The sequence below is a fragment of the Brachycentrus maculatus genome, unplaced genomic scaffold (genome assembly GCF_059751285.1).
Source record: "Brachycentrus maculatus isolate JH-2025_06_01 unplaced genomic scaffold, ASM5975128v1 h1tg000419l, whole genome shotgun sequence".
Lineage (NCBI taxonomy): Eukaryota > Metazoa > Arthropoda > Insecta > Trichoptera > Brachycentridae > Brachycentrus > Brachycentrus maculatus.
In genome coordinates this window covers 581,797-600,547 of record NW_028281167.1, presented here as the reverse complement: position 1 = coordinate 600,547, position 18,751 = coordinate 581,797, and the positions used below count along the sequence as shown (strand labels likewise).

Here is an 18,751-nt window from a genome sequence, read left to right as displayed (position 1 = left end):
TCATGTAAGTTTTATTTTTCAAAACGTTCGGTTTCGATTCCCGATGAGTACTAGTTTTTTTAGAGAAGTTATTCCTGTCACTAAAATCGATGATATGGTTCCTGAGAACAGATCTTCGTATGTGTTATAGTTTCAGACCTGCCCACACTGACCAATCTAAACGGGCCAACCTGTATATTTTTGCGACGACGTAACGCAATGCACTAATTCGCCTCTTCCACGTTCATGCATCTCATCATACATACCCGCCGATTGTTACTCCTCACCTGACCACTTTCAAGTATTTGGCATACCTGATCGTGCCATGTTTTTCTCGGTCTTCCTCTGCTCCTTTTTCCACTTTCATTCGCCTCATAAATTTGTTTTACCGTTCTTTCCTCACTCATTGGTTCTACATGTCCAAACCATCTCAACACACCTTTCTTAATTTTATCGATAATGCTTATCTCAGCTTTGCATCGTATTATCTTTATCTTCTAAAACTTTTTTTGAAAATTATTTTTAGGGGTGACAGTTTATGCGGTTCTGGCGACCCCGCGGCCGCTTGTTCCTCACAAATCGCGGAGTTACACAATGCTCACATCAACAAGACATATGTCTGCGGCGACAATCTCCATGTGGCGGGTCCACATGGGATTCAACATGTTGCTGAATATGTCAAACATATGGCAGAATTTAAGAAGAACTGATGAAAGTGCCACGAGAACTATTCGACTGTTTAAAATTAAATACAATATTCAAAAAAGAAATGTCATCAGTAATAATGAAAGCATATTCTTTATGAAAAATCGCTTTTAAAAAAAAACTTTAAAATTATTGTATATGTAACAAGAATATATATATATATATATATATATATATATGTATATATATATATATATATATATATATATATATATATATATATATGTATATATATATATATATATATATATATATATATATATATATATATATATATATATATATATATATATATATATATATATATATATATATATATATATATATATATATATATATATATATATATATATATATATATATATATATATATATATATATATATATATATATATATATATATATATATATATATATAATGAAATAATTTTAAATTGTAATCAGTATTAATAAAAGCAAATAATATACAAAAATTAACTTAAAAAATATACTTTTAAATTATTGTAAATATGTATAAAATGAATATATAAAACTAAATAATTTAAAATTGTGATCAGTAATTAAAACAAATCCTTTACAGAAATTCACTGTAAATAAAATGCTATCATTGTTGTAAACCAATTGTTAAAATTAATTAGTTATTGAATAAAAATATATTTGTGAAAAAAGGTGCCAGAATGCCATTCCTATGTGTTACATGGAAAAAAGCCCTGTATATAAATTTATATATATATATATATATATATATATATATATATATATATATATATATATATATATATATATATATATATATATATATATATATATATATCCTTTTTTTCTAGAGATTTAAATTGAGCAAAAATGGTTTTGTGGTATTGAATTATGATGTATTTTAATGTTGGGCCCACTATATTACGTACCATATTGTGTACGTACACAAAATCATAATATATTTTACGTAAATGTTTTTTCAGTGAATTGAAAGAATTACTTAATAATAAAATCCAGATCTATTTGTGACTATATAGCATATAAAATCAGTGTTGTTCCTGCTTAAGAACTTTAGCGGCCAAAAAAGTTTGAGGTTTTTACTTTTTTGTTTTTATTCTATTGAAGTATGTTTGAGCTTGTGAATTTGGTTTTAATAGATTATTTTTTGTAGAATGTTGAAGTTTGAGGAGTGTAATAAGGTGTTAGCCGAGTGTGCTTTCATAAATAAGCCAAAAATCTTAGATGACCGGTCTATTTTACGCGAAGTGGAAAATGCCAGCAAAGCCTTCCCAATTCCGTTTCCTATCCAAACTGTAAGGTAAATATTGACATAGAATAAAATCTATGACATAGAATAAGTATATATTTTTTCCACATAAATTTTATTCGACCAGTGACCAGGTTTCGTCGTAACCAACATCACTAGACTGGCCAAATAAAATTTATGTAAAAAAATGTATAGTTGTTATTTCATTCTATAAAATACAGTTCCACCAAGAAACACAAGTACAAAACTTTAATCTAGTCAAAATTGACTCAAATGAGTCAAAATCACTTACATTTATTTTACCCCCCTTGGGAATCGAACCCGGGACCTCCAGAACGGTAGCCGAGCATGCTGACCATTACACTACGGAGGCGGACAATTACTTTATGCACATGTAATATTCACATGACAACCACTTAACAATTATTCAGGAATAATCTTACATTCATCTTATAAAGGTCTCTGCTAATTTAAAAAAAACTTACTTTACTCAACCATAGATGGTGCCGAGAATTAGCATGTGAAATAATATATCAATTGAAGTATAAATACATCTTAAATTTAAGTAGTTATTTACCTCACTAATTCTCAACTATGGGTGCCACCATCAGCCCAGATTTCAAATCTATCAAAATTATAACTAATATATAAAAGGAATCCAATAACATTGCGCGTATACATCTTTAAAAAAATAATGCAATATGGATGTTCAACAATGGGCAGAATAGTGAATGTAGTGAAGTATATAAAGTGACCACTTAAGCCATCTAAATACCAGGACTTAAGTCCTGGGATGCTTAGACATCCATCATCCTTTGGTAAAAAAAATATGTATTTATATAATAACGATAGATGTTTCATCTCAAGTTGGGACACCTTTGATATGTGTATTGATATGTTATCCGTAGGGTGAATAATCCAGTGTCTCATTGAATAAATAACCATTCATTTTTTTTTAAATTAATCTGATAAAATATTAAAAATACGAATATGTCAGTTTGTACTATTAATATTATTTAAAATTGTTATTTTATTATTTTAGGTGCGAATTTCTTTCTCAAAATATTTCCGAGCAAATATTAAGGAACAATATTACTTCCACGTATCCATTAGTACATGAAGATGCTTTGAAACTGATGTGCTCTTTTCTCATTTACAAGAGGTAATCAAAATGTTATTGACATCTTTGTTACATATTTTTTTCAGCATCAAATTGTGGAAGGCTTCTCTCATGTCCAATCATCAGACCATATTCTTCTATTTTTAATTTAAGTTTTACTTACAACATTTTGAGTGTGTCCAAATACTTGTTCACAAAATCTGGATTATCTCCAATTACAGGAGTTATTTTCATATCATTTTTTGACATCTCATCAAAGATGAAGAAGAATATGGAAGTCTGGGCATTTACGGGGCTGAAATTATTTTTTTTTACGTAAAAAAAATTCTGTTTCCTTAATTTAATCAATAAAATGCTGGAAATTTCGTTTAAGGGCATTGTATCGGCGATTTCTCCTGGTAATCTCAGCTTTTCTAATAATCCAACCGGAGGCTTTATGATAATTGAATACTCTTCTTTTCATAATTTCAAAATCGAACGGTCTTAATATAAGAGTTTCTGCTTAATAAAAAGCTTCTTTACATCTCACCAATAGATGTCTCTAGTTAAGTTCTAGTGATTCAAGAACAAGGTTTCTAAATTGGTTCATATATAAAGAACTTCCAAGAATTTGAGTCGTGTGGTTGTCAATAATGGGTAGAATTGGTGAATGTTACACGTGTGTAAAGTGATCACTTAAACCACCCGATGACGGTCGTCAGCCCCGTAAATGCTCAGACTTCCATATTCTTCTTCATCTTTGATGAGATGTCAAAAAATAATAAGTTTTACTTAGTAAATATCACTATTTCTTCAAATCTACTGTGACACGTATTTATCTTTTCTCTTCAGTGATGATTTTATTAAAATATCCGGATTTTTCCTTATCCGTACTACATTCATCTCCAATTGGTCCAGATAATCAAGGTTCTACTGTATCTATTGTAAATTATAATAGATCAAATAAAATTTCACATACAAAAAATACGCATGGCAATGCATTTTATGTTATTTATTTAAATGTATGATCATTGATACAGGTTTTTTACTGCAAATTGGACGTTTTAAAAACCATATTGGACGCCTTGCAAATCAAATTGGACGTTATATTGTATTTTATAAAAAATAAAAAATAAATAAAAATATATTCATAGTATTACCCATGATTCAAAGTAGTATGTATTGAAAATCTTGTCTGAAAACTTGAAAACATATCGCGTGTACAGACTATGACAACCCACTGCACAGGCTTGACAATTTGATGACTAACGCACTTGCTAGTCTTAATAATAAAAGGTATTTATGTGTATAACATTCGTAGTATATAGTGTATGTATTACTAATATGAATATATTTTAAAAATATAATTCTTATATCAAGCACTAACTTTGTGATTTTCCATTTTATAATTAAAATGTAACTTTGTTTTAAAATCACTATAAATATTATATTTTAACTTAATTATAATGTCCACCGGTTTCGAAGCTAACCGCTTCTGTTTCAAGACTAATTAATACTTAACAAGACGTTATAATCAAGTTATAGTAAAATATGTATAGTGATTTTAAAACAAAGTTTTATCTTAGACTAAGACTGATTAATACTAAAATCAGTCTTAATCAGTATTAATCAATCTTGATAAAGAAGTGGTTAGCTTCGAAACCGGTAGACATTATAATAAAGTTATAATAAAATATATATAATAATAACACAAAACCCTTATCCGCACCCAATGGTGCATAGGGCACTGCGTCATATAAACGCAGTGTTATCTTGATCGTTTACACATGAAGGAAAGGTGATCAGCCCTCCGCTTCAGGTACCAGTCCAGGGTAATATTGAATAAATATTAAAGTGAAGAAATCACTTATATTTATTTTACCCTTCTTGGGAATCGAACCCGGGACCTCCTGAACGGTAGCCGAGCGTGCTGACCATTGCACTACGGAGGCGGATATATATAGTGATTTTAAAACAAAGTTACATTTTAATTAATATTTTTTTATGTAAAACAATAAAACGTTCAATTTGATTTGTACGGCATCCATTTTAGTTTGTAAAATATCCAATTTGAAGTTCTTCTTCATCTTCTTGCTCAATGCTGAGCGTCGTGGTCTTTTGGAATGTCAGGCACTTGGTGCACAAGTCCTCTCCTCTTCATTCTTCAATTTGAAGTTAAAAACCTGTAATGTGTAAATTAATCAAATTGTTACAGAAATCATGGTACCGAGAAAGAAAAGGACTTGTACATGAATATGAATCTATCTAATTTTGTGGATAGATTGCTTCAGAAGAGATCTGTAATGTTTTGTGGAAGTGGAGATAGCTATATTTTGCTTTCAGGAAAAAGAGGGTTAGTCCTTTGAATTCATTTTTCATATAACATGCATCAGGCTTTAACCTGTTAACCGGGCGGGACGCATAAATACGTCTAACGTAAACAATATCGGGTACAGGTAGGACATATGAATACGTCCTTGAAATATATGTTTATTATATTATATATATGGACGTATATTTTTCGAACAACAAAGGTATTAGTCATCCATACATGTCTCTACACGAATTTAAAACACGGAGTGAATCAGTATTTGTGCCCATTACAAGTTGCGTAATTGGACAGCGGACCGCCCGGTTAACAGGTTAATAAGAATTTCTGTTAATGATTTAATCTTTTTAGTACATAACTAACCATCACGCTGCTTCCCCGTAGGGGTAGACAGAGAGAATAGAACACTACGCTAATCTGTCTTAGCAAAAAATCTTTGCCTCTTCCACATTCATACATCTGTTCATACAAACCCCCCGTTTATTCCGACCATTGACTCCTGACCTGACCACTTTCAAGTATTTTAAATACTTTATTGTATTTTAATACTAATTTTATTATTTAACAATAGCATTTTAAATATTTGATCGTACCAAGGTTTGCTCGGTCTTCCTCTGCTTAAATATTATATCAATTTTTAACGTCAATAAATTATAATAAGTACTGATTCCAACCCTTATGTATGGAAATGAAGTATGGAGTTGGCGAAAGAAGTATGAAAGCAGACTGAATGCAGACAAAATGCGATCTCTCAGAGGAATGTGCGGCAAAATGATGCATGATAGATGGAATGGTTACTATATTTGCCTCATTAATCTTTTTTACTGTTTTATCTTCACTCATTCGATTCACATTCCCAAACCATTGCAATACACCTTTCTGTTTCATTCGTCTGAGTGATCTCATTTAGTCTGCTTTCATCCTTCTTTTGCCAACTCCATGCTTCGCTTCCATGCATAAGGGTTGGAACCAGGACTCTGTTGTGTACTGCCAGTTTGTATCTTTCGCATATAGGTTTTTATTTACTTTACCTGTTTTCAGTGCACCATTCACTCTGTTCCCAGCATTCACCCTCCTTTCTATATCTTTATCAATCTTTCCATCCCTAGAAAACATACTACCCAAATACGTATACGAAATCATCTACCTGTTCCAAAATTTACCCATTTACCAATCTTTTACAACCAGATCTACATTCATTTTTTTGTTATTTGGGTTAACAACAGCAACATATCTAAAACAATTAAAAATTATACATTAAACAAGCCAATTATAGTCAACCACAGAAAAATAAAGATTAATATAAAATATTTAGTGTAGATCTAGAAAATGAACACGTATTTATGAGAGAAAATGTGCATGTGTGAAGTTTGTAAGAGGGTGTGTGTGTGGGTGATGTTGATTCTAGTAGGGACATACATACAACGCAGAGAAGCATAGTTTTTAAAGATCCCGAGAGGACAATATGCTCACCATTCGACTTTTCAACACAGATTTTCCGCAATTGAAAATGTCTACCTGGCTAAAACATGAGTTGTACTTACAACATTTTGAGTGTGTCCAAATACTTGTTCACAAAATCTGGATTATCTCCAATTACAGGAGTTATTTTCATATTATTTTTTGACATCTCATCAAAGATGAAGAAGAATATGGAAGTCTGGGCATTTTGGTATTTTCTGGCGTTTCTCATGTGTGTGATTTTAATCCAGGATTCGGATCTCACATACTAATATAAGAGTTTCTGCTTAATAAAAAGCTTCTTTACATCTCACCTATAGTGAAGTTCTTGTGATTCATGAACAAGGTTTCTAAATTGGTTCATATATATAAAACTTCCAAGAATTTGAGTAGTGTGGTTGTCAATAATGGGTAGAATTGGTGAATGTTACACGTGTGTAAAGTGATCACTTAAACCAGCCTATGACGGTCGTAAGCCCCGTAAATGCCCAGACTTCCATATTCTTCTTCATCTTTGATGAGATGTCAAAAAATAATATGAGTTGTACTCACTAGCCATTCGAAACATAGGTGAACTCCGCTCATAATTAGTTGGAAGGACAGGTACTCTGAATAAAGATTGTGACGTATGACGGGCACGGTAGCCGGGTACATTATATGGTATTTGACGTGACATGATTTACATTATTTTTTATTACAGAATACAAGGGTGGGAGAAGGTTGGGAAAGATGACGAAAAACCGCCTCTTTTGTTGGAAGATTGCTTGAGTTACGATGAAATGAGAATGTCCGCTCTATTATACGTAACAGGACATACAATGTTTATAAATGATGGCTCCAGATATAACCAAGGTGTTGTGGAACAAAATGTTGAAAACATCGAACAGTTTGGAGTTATAATAGGTGAGTAACAATTATTGATGCTTTCTTCTTCTTTATCCATGTTCGCTCCATAGATGGAGCATATGGCCAACACAAGACATCTCCAAGTCACTTTGTCATGTGCCATCTTCTTGGCTTCCTCCCAGGTCAGTCCAGTATAGCAAAGTTCCACTGAGTATAGTCGGTGAATGGTCTAATGACTTGCGATCTAATGACTTGTCACAACTGGTTAAGTGATCGATTTACACACATGCAACATTCACCATTCTACCCATGATTGACAACCACACAACTCAACTTTTTGGAACTCCTACAAATATCATTAATTTCAGTTCACTCTAATATAATCTGGTCAAATTATAAGCTGCAATATAATCTGGTCAAAAATAAGCTGTAATATAATCTGGTCAAATTATAAGCTGCATAAAAAATATTTAAATCATGTTTTCAGGTGTTTCCCAGTTTGTAAAATAGTGAACTCACAAATGTGAAGAGTTCCAAAAATTTCACTATTGTGGTTGTCAATCACGTGTAGAATGGTGAATGTTGGATGTGTTAAAGTAGCTCGTAAATCAAAAGACTGACGATTTTTGAGCATGCTTATTTCTAGCAAAATTATGTAATGTTGTCACATCTGAACCTGTCGGGTTATACAAATTTCAGCAATATTAGGTCTAATATTTGATATAGCTACTCTCATTTCTTCATCTCAATTGCTTAGCCAAGGTTCATAAATCAAGGGGCACAAATCCTTTCAATAATCCTACCGTTGATGGAGCACCATCTATACAAATTCCTACACATAACTCCCATGATATTTTCAATTGTTCTATGTATGAAGATATAGAATCAAAGATATTTTAACTGCTGTTGTGAGGTGAGTGCACACAATTGCAAGGGTGCTGCCATCTAGCCATTATATTTGCAACTCAAATTCCACAGTAAATGAGCCAACTAAAATTTTGGTTTTCATAATTTCGCAGAGCACCAGTTAAGAACCATTGTAGCCTCGCATACCCTGAAGAAATTCAGTCGGCTAGAGCCAAGGATAATACCCATACTCTCTCATATAGAGATATAATGCTTTTGTGCTAATAATTAGCATGTGTATCTAGACCAAGGGTGGCCAACCCACCGCCCGCTGGGTGTCTACTTGCGGCCCGCGGAGAAAATCACACATTTTTTCCATTAATGTACACAAAACCACCAAAAGAACATTCCATCGTGCTTAGTTCGTATCATATCCCATACATGGTAGTATTTCACTATCCTGATAATTTCAAGACCCTTAATGGCGTCAAGTAGTAAAGACGTTGGACTAAAGAAGAGAACAGTAACAGAAGAACTGAGAAGTTTTTAAGACAGATAGACTATAAACTATTTTTTCGTGGAATTTAAAACAAAGCCAACATGCCTGATATGCAATGATTCTGTTTCTATCTTGAAAAAGTATAAAATTAAATGGCATTACATGCAAATAAGTTTGAAAAGTACCTAATAAAGTAACTTATAAATATGTTTATATTATATATATATATATATATATATATATATATATATATATATATATATATATATATATATATATATCTTGTTTGATAATAAAATAAATTTTGTTTTACGGCCTGGTAGGGGATCTCATTTCTAAAATCTGGCCCGGCTACGGAAAATGTTGGCCACCCATGATCTAGACCTTTAAGAACTAGAAATACACAATATGTATCAACCATTGGTGCTTTAATCCTCAGTTCATTTCACATCTCAGTATATTTTTTTAAATGTTTAAGATTTTATTGATATTTCTTACTACGTATAAGTAATACAATGACTATTTTGAAGGTCTTATCGGTACCAGATTTGAGAAGAAGAATTTGATGGAAAGCCAAGATATACTAATAAACAAGAACCAAAATTCTCCGAAGAATGGTTATGGAGTTGATCAGAAAGAAGGGAATACAGACTCCAAATGGTATTGGAGACAAATATGGGCGCAGTTTTATGATGTATGAAACACTTTTTTACTATAACTCAAATGATTATTATGTTGCATAATTTATATAGTGCGATTTTCGTAAAATAACTACCTCAAAGGTTCATATTATTTTTTGACATCTCATCAAAGATGAAGAAAAATAGTCGTCAGCCCCGTAAATGCCCAGACTTCCATCTTTGATGAGATGTCAAAAAATAATATGGAAATAACTCCTGCAATTGGAGATAATCCAAGTATTTGGACACACTCAAAATGTTGTAAACCTCAAAGGTTCATTGCTGTTATTATATGGTATATGGTTTATTTTATGGACAAAACATTTTTTTTTAGATGAGAATTGCATTTATGATTTACCTTGGTTATTATGTACAAGGTTTATAGATCATTTACGGGATTTTTGTTTCTTGTAACTAATTCAATATGTTTTTATTTGAATCTGTGTTGGGAACAGGAGGGATAATCTAATGTGGGCCAATCAGGAACTTCTCAGTATTTGCTCATTGCTGGGAGGGACAAAACAATAATAGAATTAAGTCAAACGATTACTCTCCTTTGGATACTGCCTCAGATTGCCAGGTCAAATTCGTCACATTTGGCACATCTGGGCCGGAGGGTTCATTAGGGTTATGTAGCAATCAAGCGGTCTTTTAACATATTTAAAAAATCAGTCTGAAAAGAACAGTCAATTAAGACCAGTATGATGATGTCGGTTACGACAAAACCCGGTCGCTGTTAAAATAAAATTAATGTGGAACAAACCACATAGTTGTTAATTTATTTTATATTTAAAAAATATAGTAATGAAGAAAGTCGATGTTCAAGCAATTTACAACATTTTGAGTGTGTCCAAATACTTGTTCACAAAATCTCGATTATCTCCAATTACAGGAGTTACTTTCATATTATTTTTTGACATCTCATAAAAAAAAAAACAGCCTATGACGGTCGTCAGCCCCGTAAATGCCCAGACTTCCATATTCTTCTTAATAATCGTCAAAAAATAATATTCAAGTAATTTCTTCAATGTTTTTTGCTGATTCTTTGTGGCACATTTAACAACTTTATAAAATGAAAAAAACTCAAAATTGTTTTTGACCACTTTTATTTTTGGTACTTTTTCTAACCGGCTTCATCAAGCACCTTGTCATCTTCATCTTTGCTATTTTTAGGAACCGAGACCAACCTTCGAAGAAGCCATGGAAGTCTACAAAAATCAGATATGTTCTTCAGACTTGACGAGAGATGATTACACAAACCGTTTTGTGTGTGCTAACGATGTTCTATTTGATAATACTGTTTACTCTAAACACATTGCCATACCTTTTACTTGTGCGATGCTAGAGGCTAGTCACAGAGCCAAGCAGCAAGGGAAAATGGCATATCTACACATTGTCGGAATCGGTAAATCCATCATCTATACAACTAAAGTACAAGCGCAGTCATCCTGAGTAACTTCAAGCAATCTTTGTATGCTTTTTGAAATTGCATTTGTTATTAAGGCTAAACTCGCATTAGTAAAACTCTATTTTATTAATTGTTTCGGCATTCAATTTGTGGTAAGACATGATGACATTGTAAAAAAAAAACACTTGTTTTTTTTTACCACTTGAGTTTATTTTATTATGATGACTAGTTTCCGAAGCTATGCTTCCATCTTCAGGTCTAAAAATATTTAGTTTACATTTAGACCTGAAGATGGAAGCATGGCTTCCGAAACTAGTCGTCATATTAAAATAAACTCAAGTGGTAAAAAAACAAGCGTTTTTCTTTTACAATTAGTAAAACTCAGTTGGCTTCCGGCAATGCATAGAGCCGGACGTCTAGTCACGCACAATTTTTTTTTACAATACATATTACATTATTTTTGTTTTTTAGAATGAATTTTTTTTTTAATAATATATTTTTTTATAACTTATAACCTTTCAATAACTTTTTTCTTTTCAAAACCATGTATTTATTTAATATAAATATGATGACTTTTTGAGTTTATTCATGTTAACACGACTAGTTTCGACAACTAGAGACGTTCTATTAATAGATGAAAATAAAAACTGTGAACTGACGCAGTTTTTTGGCTAGTTTTTTTAATTTTCTTGTTTTTTTATTGAGAATATTAGATTTTTTATGATGATACATTGAATGTATTGCCTTGTTTGATGTATAGTGTCACTCACTATCTGTGTTTTTATTATCTAAAGTTATTTTTAAATATAACATTAAAACACTTGTATTATAAGACCCCTTTTAGAGTTTAGAAATGTAAACATGACTAGTTTCGAGATCTACAGATGATCAATAGTTGAAAATACAAACTCAGTTTGAATGTGTTTATAATGATAAATTAAAAAAGTGGTCTAATACAAGCGTTTTATTTATATATTAACACATTTTTTCATCAACCTCGATCCTATTTAGTTTACTAATTAGGGTCGTGTACTAATCACAAGTAACCGCAAACCCAATTTCGATCCATACAATGTTTTTTGAGGTCTCTCGCACCCTACCAACAGTATGTAAAAAAAGATTTTAAACAAACAATGTGTAAAAATTATCATCTGATTCTTCTCCAAACCCTCATCTACACTCGATAGTGCACATAGGGCACAGCATTATATAAACGCAGTGTTATCTTGATCGTTAACACATGAAGAAAAGATGATCAGCCCTCCGCTTCAGGTACCAGTCCAGGGTAATATTGAATAAATATTTTAGTGAAAAATCACTTCTATTGATTTGACCCCCTCCTCTGGGAATCAAACCCAGGACCTCCAGTACGGTAGCTGAGCATGCTGACCATTACACTACAGAGGCGGATAAAATCTTATCTTGTTACAGTGTTAATCCAAAATCAATCAATTTGATATAAAAATGCTAGAAAAACATACTGTCATATTATTCTAATAAAACGTACACATTGTTTCTAGGTTTGGGAGTTTGGAAGGCATTTCACCATCAAAATTCAGTATTTGTGAAAACATTTTTGGACCAAATGCAAACGATAATTCCTCAGCTTTCCAACTTATCAGACATTCATTTCTCATACATCAGGAATATTCCTACCGGTAATTATTTCTTGTTACATATATCACAAAAGAATATCTATCCCTTGTTATGTACAAATGATTTTTTTACATTTTATTTTTATTTTTAGAAATTCTTCCCCAAGATGGAAAATTTATTCCATGCAGTTCTCACCCCTTGGGTAATTACAAAATTTATTTTTATTTTCTTGAATGTTTTCCGCAGATACTTTGTGACACATTTTATAAACTTTATAAAATTAAACAACTTTGTTTTAACCACTTTTTTATTAATACAATTTAACCTCTTGGTTTTGACAAGATCTTAAATTTAGGATTTTTTCGGAGTGTGTGGAAGTTTTTGGTGAGAGTATTTTAATGTTTTAGAATTTGATAAACCCTGATGATGACAAGGTTCTTGTCGAAACCGGTAGTTTAAATTGCATTAATAAAAAAGTGGTTATAACAAAGTTGTTCAATTTTATAAAGTTTATTTTTATTACTTTAATATTAGGTCAGTCCGAAAGTTAGTGCGCATTTATAGCATATATGCGATTCCCTGTGACTCGTTACGTAGTAATTCAAGTTTGTAGAATCTTGTCATCGATTGCCTATTGTACAAGTCAGTCTATCACCAAGTTTCGTGAACATCAGATGAAAATAAGTCATATAAGCTCAGGATGGATTAGTAAATACCCACGATCGGTACAAAGGTTATTCACTTCAAATTTTATGTTTTATTAAACAAATTAGATGGTATTATAGACTACATGTTTCAGAAGTTAAACTTCCATCATTCAGGTCTGTATAATAACTAAAATATAAAATATAAAATTGTTCTATAAATAAGGAGAGGGGAAAGTAAGGGGAAGGGGTTAGTCAAGGGACGGAGTTTGAAAACAAAGGAAAAATTGAAAGCAATGGTGAAGAATTTTGAAACAATATATTATTTAGTAAATTATTATTAGAATTCCGGTTTTTTTGGATTTCTAAATTTTCAAGATAATTTATAATTTGGTCTTTATATGGAACAAGGTGTAATAATTTTAATTTATGAGAGTGAAATGAGTGATTAGTATCTATTATGTGATTTGCGAATTCCGAAAAATAATTACTAACAAGACCGCTATGATGTTCTTTAATTCTAATCTTTAAATTTCTCGCAGTTTTTATAGAACAATTTTATATTTTATATTTTAGTTACTATACAGACCTGAATGATGGAAGTTTAACTTCTGAAACATGTAGTCTATAATAAAACTCAAGTGGTAAAAAACGAAGTGTTTTCTTTAATCATTGTAACATGTCTTACCACAAAGTTAATGCCGAAACAATAAATAAAATTAGATGGTGTTTGTAAAATGTCCAATTTGAACGGAAAACCTGTGTACATATTAATACGTTGACTGTCATGGAATTCTGGAAAAAGAGCCAATTTTATTTAATAATCGATGTACGTATAACTATCATGAATTAACAAAAGTAGAAAACATAAAATATTTAGATATCCAAATAGGCAAAAACTTAAAATGGGATTTGCAAACTGAAAAAATTACAAAAAAGCTAAAAAAAACTTACGTCTTTAAAACCGTACGTAACACCCTTAATTTTTTTATTTTTTTATTTATTTCTTAAGTTAGCTTATATTAAAACTAATATAAACTATTATATACATTTACATCATCTTTATATATTTACATTTCCTTACAGTAACTTAGACATTTATTTTTAAATTCTTTCAGACACTTTTCATTCTTCATACATTCAGGCATCTCATCATACATTTTTAAACCCTTATACATCAAGCAATTTTGCGACTCAGCTCTTTTCAATAATGGTAGTCTTATTTTATCCTTTTGTCTAGTAGCATATTCATGACAATTTTTGTTTAAGACAACTTTATCCTTAAAATATTTTGGTAATTTATCGTGAAAAAATTTATGTATAAATATCGACATATTAAATTTAAGTCTTCTTCTTACAGATAACCATTTTAGTTCATCTCTCATTTTTTTTACATTGCTATATTTATTTTTCTTAAGAACTATTCTCATCGCTTTATTTTGTATAATTTCTAGTTTATTTAAATTTCCTTCGTTTGCTAAAAATAATATTGTTGAGCAGTAATACAAAATAATTTGTAAAAACTTTACTATGCTTTATGTCAGTCCATTCTACAGTATGGGATTATTGGTTAGGGTAGTATATAACATATTTATATGTATTTAAAAATAAATTTAATCTGAGAAAATTGATTTCATTTACAAGTATGTGTCAAGTTTGTGTGAAATCGGCTCATACTCGGAGTTTTCACTATCGATATGCATTCTCCAATTGGTAAACATTCAACTTTCATCATTACTTTGAGTGTAACAAACATTTTAAACAAGATAAACGCCATTGTCATATCGCTCACTCCTTTTAACAATGTCATGTATAAAAAAAACTTGATTTTTCAGGAGATCGTCGAGAAAGTCCAAAAATATAATCAAATGTATTAAAAATAAATATCAAGCCACTTTTTGAACTTTTTACTGTGCAACAGATCTTTTTAGCTAAAACCTGAAGGTTTTTTCTCAATTTGAAAAATATTTAGTATATTTAAAAAAATAATTAAACAATACCTTTTCTTCATAATGCAAAAACAACACTTTCTGCCCTGTAGCGGGTAAATATTAAGTTGAACATATGCCGCTTTTGCTGGGATATAGTACATTTTCTGGGCATTCTGAAAACATGCACAACTGAAAATTGACGATATTTGATTTATGACGTTCTTGAAAGGAGTGAGCGATATATTAAAAAAAAAAATTAAACAACACCTTTTCTTCAAAATGCTAAACCAACACTTTCTGCCCTGTAGCAGGTAAACATCAAGTTAAAAATATGTCGCTTTTGCTGGGATATAGTACATTTTCTGGGCATTTCGAAAACACGCACAACTGAAAATTTACGACTTTTGATATATGACGTTGTTGAAAGGAGTGAGCGATATATGTACAAAAATACTGGATATAATAAAAACTTTCATATTTCTAGGTGGCATAACAGTTCACTTAAGTAACAGGGAACCTTCTTCTAAATTACACGGTATACATGAAGGGAAGCTTTTGGTAGAAACATACGCTTGGGATGGAAACGCTCAACCTGGGAATGAATTTTGGTTGGTAACTAAGAATTTTAATAGCACATACATAGATGTCACCCAAGAAGTCACATACAGTAGATCTTGCCAATTGAAGCATATATACAACTTACAAAAATTTGAGTAGTGTGGTTGTCAATCATGGGTAGAATGGTGAATGGTGGAGACTGACCGGAGCATTTCGTCGTAAGATCGCTGGCGGTGAGCATGTTACATTACGACGTTACGGCATTGCTGACTGACCGCGATCAGTGCTCGTTTACACAACTGCTCGCTTGGGGCTTGCACTCAGTGTTGCCATATGCCAAACCAAAAAATCTGAATTACAGTCTAGAAATCGGTATTAAATTTGTATGGAATCAATAACCCAAAATCTGTATGAATCTTTGCATTCTTAGTTAAAATGTCGGACGACAAAGAAAGAAAGTGAGAAAAAAATGCTCCAGTCAGTCTCCACCATTACATGTTTATAAAGTGGATCACTTAAACCAGCCGATGATAGATCGTAAACTCCGAAATTGCTCAGATGGTTTACGATTGAGAAGGATTAAAATTGGTTTATGCAAATCTTATAAAAAAACATTGTTTTTGTTTTTTAATTATTATAATTTTTATTTTTATTATGGTTAGATTCATTTTGATTTTTTACATTGGTTTAAGTTTTATTAAAATATTTTTCTTTGCTTCTGTTTTGTTTTTTTTTTACTGGATAACTTTTTTATTATGTAAATTCTTTGAATAGAAAATAAAATAACCTGAAATTTTTAGTTCTATTTTGGTAAAAAAAAAAAAAAATTCTTTAAAGGAATAACCCGCAAAGCCTCTATTTTTAGAGGCTTGTCTGCAGGTAGGATAGTAAGGATAGGGAAGGTAAATGCGAAAAGTACATCACAAACACCCAGACCAATTGAAAATAAATTTTTCTTCAATATAAGTATTGAAATTGTTAGGTTAGGATAACCTAAGGACGCTTGAATTGAATTAATAAATAATATTTCCAGGGGAGGTAGTTTATCCGGTTCTGGCGACCCCGCGGCCGCTTGTTCCTCTCAAATTGCTGAGTTGCACAATGCCCACATCAACAAGACGTATGTCTGTGGCAACAATCTCCACGTGGCGGGTCCTCACGGGCTACAACATGTTGCTGAATACGTCAAACATATGGCGGAATTCAACAAACCGGCGGAAACATCAAAAGAGCATCACAATTAATTCATTATTATTATTTTTTTAAATATTTTTTGCTAAAACTTTATAGTACATATTATATATATATATATATATATATATATATATATATATATATATATATATATATATATATATATATATATATATAAACTTGCATTAACAAAATTGTAATTCTTCATTATCAACCTTTATAAAACATTGTTTTAGGAGAATTTTAAATCGCCCTAAAACAATGCTTCACTCTAACTTAACATATTGTTATCGGGTGGTTTTTCATCAATCCCGACCCTAATTTGGATACTAATCACAAGTTACCGCAAACTCAATTCCAATCTGTACAATGTTTTTTGGCGTCTCACGCACTCTACCAAAAGTAAGCAAATAAAACGCTTATAAGCGTTTTCTGCTCTCTAACAGTATGTTGTCTGCCTCCGTAGTGTAATAGTCAGCACGCTCGGCTACCTTTCTGGAGGTCCCGGGTTCGATTCCCAAGGGGGGTAAAATAAATATAAGTGATTTTTTCACTGTAATATTTATTCAATATTACCATGGACTGGTACCTGAAGCGGAGGGCTGATCACCCTTCCTTCATGTGTAAACGATCAAGATAACACTGCATTTATATGACACAGTGACCTATGCACCATTGGGGTGCGGATAAGGGTTTTAATTTTATTTTTATTTAACAGTATGTAAAAGAAGTTTGAAACGTTTGTTAATGTGTAATCAGTCAACCAATTTTATCCATATCCATATTTTTGTTATCTTTGGTTCTGGGTTCGATTCCCAAGAAGGTCCAATCTAATCAATCAAATATTAATATTACTCTGGACTGGTACCTGAAGCGCAGGATTAATCACCTTGCCTTCATATATTTAACAACCAAGATTATTTTTTGTTTATTTATAATTATATTGTATTGTAATTACCGTATCCAAATAATAGTGGTATTTCAATATTTTATAAATCTAAATATACCTTTATTATGTAGTTAGTTCTATTTATTTAATAAAAAATTATATCGTAAGGATATTAAACTTCATTTTGATAAGAATTTTATAATACTGTTTAATTTTAATTTAATTTTCCATACAACCTTTAGCAACAGATTAGGGAAGAAGAAAAAAAAACATTTTTTTTATGAATAATTTATTTTTTAAATTATATCTTTTACCTCTCTAGTATTTATTTAACCCTCTCAGACAATAAACCTTCATTTGAGGTAGCAAAAATACATAAAATTAATGTACTGACAAATTTTATAAATAATATGTATGTATTTACTTTCATTTTTTGATTCTTGGCTTTACTTTATGCTTTCACTTTTTGATCATTCTAAATATGTATGTAGTTCTAAACAAAAACAAATTTATGAGGCGAATGTTAGTGGGAAAAGAAGCAGAGGAAGACCGAGAAAAACATGGCACGATCAGGTATGCCAAATACTTGAAAGTGGTCAGGTTAGGAGTCGTAACAATCGGCGGGTAGGTATGAGGAGATGCATGAACGTGGAAGAGGCGAAGAATGATTGCAAGGACAGAGTGGTGTGGCGCTCTATTCTCTCTGCCTACCCTGCGGCGTGATGGTTAATTAGTTAGTTAGTTAGTTTTATGTAGTTCTTCGTAATACAAAATAAGATTACAGCACTAGTTCTTGAATCATTGCATAAACTCCCTCCAAATTCAATATTTTTTGTCAACTGCC

General features: G+C 31.3%; 2 protein-coding genes across 7 annotated transcripts in view; both read left to right on the top strand.

Moving 5' to 3' along the window:
• The window catches only part of LOC148302755 (ADP-ribosylarginine hydrolase CG2909-like), a 29,093-nt gene extending 28,280 nt beyond the window's left edge, over positions 1-813 (top strand). For all 5 annotated transcript variants that reach the window (XM_088271049.1, XM_088271048.1, XM_088271045.1 and 2 more), the window contains one exon: positions 506-813. In XM_088271049.1, coding sequence (XP_088127175.1) covers positions 506-689 — 184 coding nt within the window. In that variant the 3' untranslated portion in view covers positions 690-813. The remainder of the gene's footprint in view (positions 1-505) is intronic.
• Positions 814-1,501: 688 nt separating this feature from the next.
• LOC148302754 (ADP-ribosylarginine hydrolase CG3568-like) lies at positions 1,502-17,180 on the top strand. Of its 2 annotated transcripts, XM_088271051.1 has the most exons (11): positions 1,504-1,753; positions 1,832-1,978; positions 2,970-3,089; positions 5,242-5,379; positions 7,517-7,719; positions 9,538-9,701; positions 10,861-11,092; positions 12,616-12,753; positions 12,843-12,893; positions 15,751-15,874; positions 16,858-17,180. In XM_088271051.1, exons 2-11 carry the CDS (start codon positions 1,833-1,835, stop codon positions 17,066-17,068), a joined length of 1,527 nt encoding a protein of 508 aa, XP_088127177.1. In that variant the 5' UTR covers positions 1,504-1,753; position 1,832; the 3' UTR covers positions 17,069-17,180. The 2 variants fall into 2 exon arrangements, with proteins under 2 accessions (XP_088127178.1, XP_088127177.1); XM_088271052.1 differs by lacking the exon at positions 5,242-5,379 and having other exon boundaries at positions 1,502-1,753.
• The last annotated feature ends 1,571 nt before the right edge of the window (positions 17,181-18,751 follow it).

Coding starts and splice junctions, on each gene's coding strand:
- LOC148302754 (XM_088271051.1), top strand. CDS start 1,833: ATGTTGAAGTTTGAGGAGTGTAATAAGGTGTTAGCCGAGTGTGCTTTC. Junction 3,090..5,241: donor TCTTTTCTCATTTACAAGAG/GTAATCAAAATG, acceptor AAATTGTTACAG/AAATCATGGTACCGAGAAAG. Junction 12,894..15,750: donor ATGCAGTTCTCACCCCTTGG/GTAATTACAAAA, acceptor TCATATTTCTAG/GTGGCATAACAGTTCACTTA.